Source organism: Elephas maximus, chromosome 4 (assembly GCF_024166365.1).
Source record: "Elephas maximus indicus isolate mEleMax1 chromosome 4, mEleMax1 primary haplotype, whole genome shotgun sequence".
NCBI classification, from domain to species: Eukaryota; Metazoa; Chordata; class Mammalia; order Proboscidea; family Elephantidae; genus Elephas; species Elephas maximus.
The window spans coordinates 71,485,709-71,493,492 of NC_064822.1; the positions used below are offsets into that span (position 1 = coordinate 71,485,709).

Sequence of the window (7,784 nt, forward strand, 5' to 3'; positions counted from 1 at the left end):
GCTGCCATACTAGTATGTCATGGTAACACCATGGTAGAAAACCTGCCGGCCTGCAAGTCCATGAAAATGTCTATGTTATTTAAATTGCCCAATTGTGGGGATTTATCACAAGTTCTAAGTCAATTGTTATTTGCTGTCAGTCGATTCCGAGTCATGGTGACCAAATGCCTTATAGAACAGAACGGCTCCATAGGATTTTCTTGGCTGTAATCTTAACGGAAGCAGATCGACAGGCTTTTTCCCCCCCCACCATGGTACCTCAGGGAGGGTTTGAACTTCCAACCTTTAGGTTAACAGTTGAGTGCAAACTGTTTGCGCCACCCAGGGACCTTCAATCATACTTAGGGGCCCTTTATAGAAAATGTGTAGAGGAGTAATCCAGTAGTAAGTTGCCACTAATCTTTTTCACATTAGCATGACCCTAATTTCTTCAGACCAGGGTCTTTGGGGCCTGTTAGTAAGAGGCACCAATTCTTCCCTGCATTGCTAAGGAAAGGAATTTTTCAGTTACGTGAATGAAGAAAAAGACACACAGTCCAGGTAGGGTGGCCAACAAGACTGTAATTACACTTGAAAGAGCAGTTTTGTGATGAAGAGTCCAGACAGATGGAGAAGCTAGTTAACAGGAAAAAAGACAAGTCGATGCTCTGTTGGTAACAGGACTTTGTGGGCTCCGCGGGGGCTCATCAGGGCTCTGTTAACCAGGATCATCTCCTGGGTTTTCGCTACTCATATTTCTTGTGGACTTTATAATCCTGCATCTTGCTGGGGGCTTAGTTTAGCCCGTGGGATTAAATACTCTTGTGTGGGATCAACAGGCTGGAAAGGAAGAAACGCCTCATCAACTTTCTGAGCCAACATAAGAGGTGATACTCCCCAGAACTATCTCTGAAATATTATCATTTCACCATCATCTAATCCTTTGTTAATAAACAAAAAGAAGAAAACATTGAGTCTACCCACATCAGAACTTCTTTACCTACCATCTCTCCTCTTAGTTGTTAACAGGAATCTTTTGGCAAGGTTCTGGAATAGCTAGCAGGTCCCTGGAAATTGAAACAAATCCAAGAACTTCTTGGAGGGGCCAGGAAAGATTTTTTCATTGTGTAAATGCCCTCTCGTGGGTTAATTATAACAAATGATATAGCTATACATGTGTTTGTGTGTCATTCCAGGAAAAGGCTAAATTCCAGATAATGTACCAGAGGGATTTGCCTAGTTAGGATTGCCTAATAAAGTTCTTAGAACAAATGGTCTGAGCGTGACTCTCACTCTTGGATTGTAGTTACTTTTGGTCCCCATAATACAAGAGCTGCACAAATATGAGTTGCCTCCGGTTCAGTTCAGCAGCACTCCCTCTGTTTTTGCCTGAAAGGATTGTAACTGGTACACCCATCTGGGCATCCAGATGATGATGACAGACCTAACCCAGTTCTTGGGTCAGCCTGGGCTGCTGGAGCGAGACAGTGACTCAGAGAGGCAGCCAGGGGGGCTCAGGGGATACATTTAGACCACTGATTCTAAAAACAGATCCCGTGCTCACACATATTAACAATTCCCTGTTGTTCCCAAGGCAAAAAAGCCTGAGCCTGCTGCTCCTCTTCACACTCAGACAAATCTGTCAAGCTGCCTTTTCTTTCCTTGGACATTCTACCTGCTTTAAAATATGTTGTTGATGGCGGTGGTGGAGAGGACTGAAAAGGGCTTGGCAGAGGCAAAAGGCGTGACTTGTCCTTGTTACACTGTTCTGGTATGGCTCAAATCTGGATGGCTCAAGCGCCACACACCTTTAGAGATGTTCTTGCCCTGCCTCTCCTCTCTCAGGTTGGTAAACACCATTGGAAATGAACCCTGAAGGCTCTTCTGAGTAAGGAGTGCTTGCTCTGGTGAAAGTAGACGAGCACATTTACCTGCAGCTGAATGGGGGTACCACAGGAAGATAATGCTACATCCTCCTCAGCGCCATCACTGTCTCGGGCTGAAAGCCAAAGGAGGGCTGAGTTAATGTCAGAGGTTTATGTAGAAACAGCACATGAGGACAAGGGAAGACTCAATGGCTTGCCAAGAGGCTCCTGACCCTCTAAAGCAAGAAAATGCTATATAAAAAAAACTCAGTTTAAGCTGTTTTTTTTTTAAAAAAAAATCCGTGATGAAAAAAATGTTTCTAAAGTTGATTAGGAAGGTTGTAGATGGATAGTTATTCTGCGTTCAGGAGAAGAACATCTGTGTTTAATGATTGAAGAGGCTGAAGAGTCATCACTTTCTAGAGAAAGAACACTAGTGCTGGGTCAGTCCTTGTTCTCTCAGAATAACCTGTGTGACCTTGGACATCTCACGCTCTTCAACGGTAAAATAAATAAAACTAGATTATCTCTAAGGTCTCTTTAGGCTCAATACTATACAAGCTTTGATTCAAATTTTAAACTGGACATAATAAAAAAAATTCCTAGAGATAATTCTATACTGTCACAGAATAATCACATGTACACACAGTTATTTGTTTAATGTCTGTCTCCTCAACCAGGCTGTAAGCTCCATGAAGACAGGAACTGTATCTGCTTTTTGGCTGCTTCCTCTCTAAGGTCAGGCACTTGGTCAGTATGTATTCGTTATTTGACGAGGCTCTAACTTAGAGGCTCTAACATTGAGCTCATGAACCTGGAGCAGGACTGCGTGGCTCTTTCACTTGTTAGCTTTGCTATCGGGGGCCAAGTTCCTTAACCTTTCATTGCCTTTGTTTCCTGAGGGGAATAAGAGAAGGATGATGGTCACCGTAATAGTAAATCTATTTCGTAGGGTTATTTGAGGATTAAACCAATTAATATATGTAAAGCCCTTAGAATAATGCATGCTATATAGAAAACCTGGAGCCCTGGTGGTGCAGTGGTTAAGAGCTTGGCTGCTAACCAAAAGGTTGGCAGTTTGCATCCATCAACCGCTCCTTGGAAACTCAGTTCTGCTCTGTTTTATAGGGTCACAATGAGTCAGAACCAACTCAACCACACAAAACAACAACATATAGAAAACCTCATATGTGCTGTCTCCTGTATATTATTGTTATTGGTGTTGGTGTAGTTACTACTGATGTTCCGTCATACTGCTCCTACTGGGACTTTTTAGAGGGTTTGATTCTGTGACATATGACGTGCCCGTCTTTGCTATGTGGCAGAACGAACTAATCCTTGGTTAAACTTTGTTCTTTGTGGCATGAAAGCCTCCTTCACGCTCAGTCCCTTGGCAACAAACTTTCATCCAACATCTTGTCTCATCAGGTCAGGTCATAAATGAAAGCAGCCCAATTCGTACAGCTCTAGTTACTGGTCATGGCTTTATCAAAAGGCTGAGTCTTTCTGTGTGTTAAACCTGCAACCACCTCATGATGTGAAATCTTGATAGGATAAGTAAGATCTAGCATTTATATGTAGAGGAGGCAGGGACATTGTAATCATTTTTTAAAGACAAAGAGTTTGAGGCTCCCAGAAGTTGAGGACCTTGGTATGGTCTCAAAGTTGGTAAGAGGCAGAGCGAGTCTCAAAGCCAGGATGTGCGGGGCCAGATTCTGCTCTTTCTGATGCCCCATGCTGCCTGCTTATGCTGATGCTTCCTCAGGCTTTATTAATGTTACTGTCCTTGCTTTCTCTTTCCTCAGACCAAGCAAACAAATCCTGCCCATGGCTCACTGTCTCTTTCCCTGCTTTATCTCAGTTCTCTCTTTCTGACCTGTGGGCTCTTCAGGGTGGCAAAAAAACAAAAAAGCTTCCCACAGACGAACAAACAAAAATTATACTGCTCGGGACCATTCAAATTGGGTTTCCCCTGGTAAGGTAGGTGCTTGAAGAAAAAAAGAAGTTGCGAATTGTCAAAAAGGGCTATGTTCAGCAAAATTTGGTGTTTGCTAAAGAAAACAATCTGAATGACTTAGGTTTGCAGGAATTCTTTTCTCTTGCTTCACCTCATTGATCCATTTTATGTTATGTGGACTCATTGCTTATACTTGTCCTAGTACCTTAAAAAAGAAACATACGAGTTTGTCCAAACTCAAACAGTAGATACAAAAGTGCAGTCGGTAATGTGATACTTTCAAAGGTAGATGGATCTTGCTTTTAGCAAACTTGATATAACAAAATTGTAATCAATCTGAAACAGATAAAACAGGCAATCATTAAAAGATTTCCTTTCATAAAAAAGATTCCTGAATGATTTTCTTCTATATTTAAGATCTCTGCAAATTATATCACATTTTAGAGGCTTAGTTAAGACAGCAACTGATTTTAAAAGTTCAATTACTATTTACAGCTTTCCAGGAACACACTCATAACACAGGGCAAGGAATATTTAGGCCCATTTGTTTGAGGTCCTGTAGCAACATGCTTGATTGCATTTTAACTCTCCATCCAGATGTTTTTGTATCTTGGAATTAAGTCCTTAAGCCACTTCAGAGAGATAAAGCCTAATCTTTTTAAAAACTTCCAGGGAAATGGAGTCCTTAATCCTCTTTGCTGAGCTGTTTCAGTACTCATCAACTCTTATTTTCATCTTTAATCTAAATCTCTCATGCTTCAGTTTGAATGCATTTCCATTTTTAGTTGGAGTTGGAAGACACAGGACAACAGCCTCTTAGGGAGAGGTCTTCATATTTGTGGAATTCCCTGCTAATCACCCCTCGTCCTACTCTTCCCTCAACTGAATAATTCTGGGTCCCATAGCCCAGTGGTAATCGAATAATTATATGACTGGAGTCACATTGTGCTTGTTTCTTGAGCAAATAAAACAAGGACAGTGGTAAGCTGCTTTTCCACCTCAGTTCATGATCTAGGATAACACTTAGGGTTTTTCAAGTTATTGCTTATACTTTCCTGACTCTTACTATTCTGTATCTATTTGTTTTTCCTAGCCAGGCATACTCCTGCACGTTTTATTGAGTTTTATTCATTCCTCTAATTTTTGATTTACTTTTCCCAGGTTACCTAAATTCTGATTCTATTTTCTGAGCTTAAGTTTCTGGTTATTCTGTTTAATCTCAGAGCAATCTCTGTGTTCTTTACTATACTATTGGTAAATATATATATATATATATATATATATATATATATATATATATATATATTTTACCAAATGATATGTTACACTGGCATTGACTACCATTTGCAGAATAATTTTCTAATCATGCTTGGATAATAAGTATAGTCCTGACTAAACCAGGTACCTTGTACCTCCTCAAGCCCTTGCTCTTCAACTCAGACACTCCTTAGAATGCTTTAAAAACTTACCTAATATTTTGGGGGCATGGAGTATTGGTTACTACAAGTCCCAGTGTGTACTGGGTTATTGTGAACCTCCAAGAATTTCTGTCTCTCTCTGGCTTTTGTTTCTTGGAAACATACTTAAAACAAAACAAACACAAGCAGTTTTATCCAATCTTCTGCTGAGCACTATGAAATGTAGTTTCAAGAAAGGTTGACTCTGCAATTCTACCACACACCTCAGGGATCTGATTGGGCATCACCAACAAGCAGTTAAAAACTTTTATAGGAAGCATGTATGGTGTCAATTTCCGACTTGGTCAACTGAGCTGAAAAGAATTAATGGATGCATCTATCTGAACAGGATTTAATTTGAGTATGTAATTACCCATAGATTACAGCTCAAAAAAGTGTATGTACTTAAAAGGAAATCTTCCATTAATTTTCTAGTCTAGTGAACATTATATGTGCCATACAATATATGAAATAACATCATTTTTGTGCATTAGAAATAAATTGTGAGAAATCAGATGCCTATTAAGACACAAAATTAATGTAAAACTATGATATGGGGTTATGAATAATAGGCCAGATGTTTCATAAAGGAACTCATGAGTTTTGACATATTTCCAGAGAACTAAAATTAGCTAATATTTCCTCCAGGTTTGTTGGGGTTCAAGCATCCTTGTTGTCGTGGATAATATATCTTATTCCTTAACAAAGTATAGTCAGCTACCCTGGTCTTATATAAGGATAAAAAATTATTACGAAAATGTCACATAAGCAAGTTGCTTTATTCTAACTAAAGACTATATATCTGAGCCTTTACCCAGGATTCAGATTTAATGGCTCTTCCTGTGGCTTTTTGTAAACCTTGAACAGTCTTGAGCAATGAAGGGTTTGAAAAGTAAAAATCCAGAAGCTGTTGGGCATTGTGACTTTAATGAGGTGATAAGCCCTACAAACCAGTTTAGTGTTATATTTGGGTAAATTAGCTTGGGGACTTAAATTTTAAAAGTGTCAATCACTGATGCCAGGATTGACTTCTGTATTTGATGGCTAAAGCAGCTGGACTTATTATATGTCATGCAATTACATAGTCCCAGCCTAGTTTGTGGCTGGTTAACTCATTTTATAGTGGGTGCCTTTACCCAGCCTGAGTACTCAGAGCCACACCCTCATCATTTGAAGCCTTTGATTTCATGCCTCTTTTGGTCTCTCCCCATAAATCTCCATATTTTGGAAGAACTGATTTTTCATAAAAGTTTATTCTTGTTTCTGGGTGTCTTCATCTCCATGCCTCAGCTATTAAGACACCTACCTACAATCTGACCCACTCCCTTTTTGTTACTTTTTGGCCCATTCTGGCACCCCACTTCTCTCCTGTTTCTTCCACTGGGGAGCCTCCCTGTTCCCTGAAACCCTCGGAAAGTACCTCTTGAGAGCTCTTGGTTCTCCACTCTGAAGCTGTGTTGGTAGCCTGGCACTGGGCCGGTGTTGCCCTGTAAAGGGCAATCCTGCTTACGTGACCTGTACAGAATGCAGAGCTCAGGTATGATGTACAGAAGCAGGAAAACCCACGCGTTGGTGACCAGAGCAATGCAGATGACGGGGTCGTCCCACTGGGGCTGCCGCTGGAGCTGTGGGTTGCCTCTCATAAGCATGGAGATCCATATGACCCAGATAATGATAGAGATGAACACAGTAACAAAGATGAGCCTTCCATGCTGCTTCCAGTTCTCACATGGGCCACAGAAGGTGGCTTTGGAGACGAAGAATGTGAGGGCCATCAGGAAGAGGACATAGACCAGGAGTACGACAAAGTCCACGTTGAGATCACAGGGTGTCATGTGCACAAACATCATACCTCTGGTCATCATGAGAGTCACATACTCAATGGCAATTATTATCTGCAACAGGCTGCAACCAATAGCAATGCACAGAATTGTTGTCCAAGTGAAGGAGACTCTACCCCGGACCAGCTTCACCAGGTTGGAGGCATGAGCCAAGAGACATGAGAAACAGAGAGCAAAGAGTACCCCAAAAAGAAAGTAACGTACAGGGGCAGTTTGCTGATTGAGCTGGATGATGAAGGCAAAAGCAAGGCCAAAGAGCCCTAGCACACCCAGGAGAAAGAGGAGCTGGGTGGGAAGGACATTCCATTGGCTGCAGTCTTGAACCTTTCGCATGAAGAAGAGAAATGCCAAGAGCAGTATAATTGTAACCACTATGCCAATTGCTGCCACAGACTCCAGAACAATGCCCCATGCCCCCTCAGTGTCACAGAGGAAATAATAATCCCCATTGGACTCAATGCAGTCATCATACATGGTGACTTATAGGTGGCCCTCACGAGAACGGTCTTCTGATCCTCTGTAGAAAAAAGGTAAGACAAACTTAGCACTTTATATTCATCCACATGAGCACCTTTGCATAGTCCTGGGCCAAACAGGACACTATAAATGTGTCTCATTCTAAAATGAAGACCCCTGGGCATACTAAATAAAATGGCTTGCCTCAAATTGTCACTAGATGCTGGAG

The 7,784-nt window shown here is 41.2% G+C and overlaps 1 protein-coding gene across 1 annotated transcript; it reads right to left on the reverse strand.

The window, feature by feature from the left end:
- Positions 1-747: 747 nt before the first annotated feature.
- Positions 748-7,573, reverse strand: GPRC5D (G protein-coupled receptor class C group 5 member D). The gene is made up of 3 exons (XM_049884839.1): positions 6,679-7,573; positions 1,911-1,978; positions 748-819 (listed from the first exon to the last, which is right to left on the reverse strand). Exons 1-3 carry the CDS (start codon positions 7,571-7,573, stop codon positions 748-750), a joined length of 1,035 nt encoding a protein of 344 aa, XP_049740796.1.
- Between the last annotated feature and the right edge of the window lie 211 nt (positions 7,574-7,784).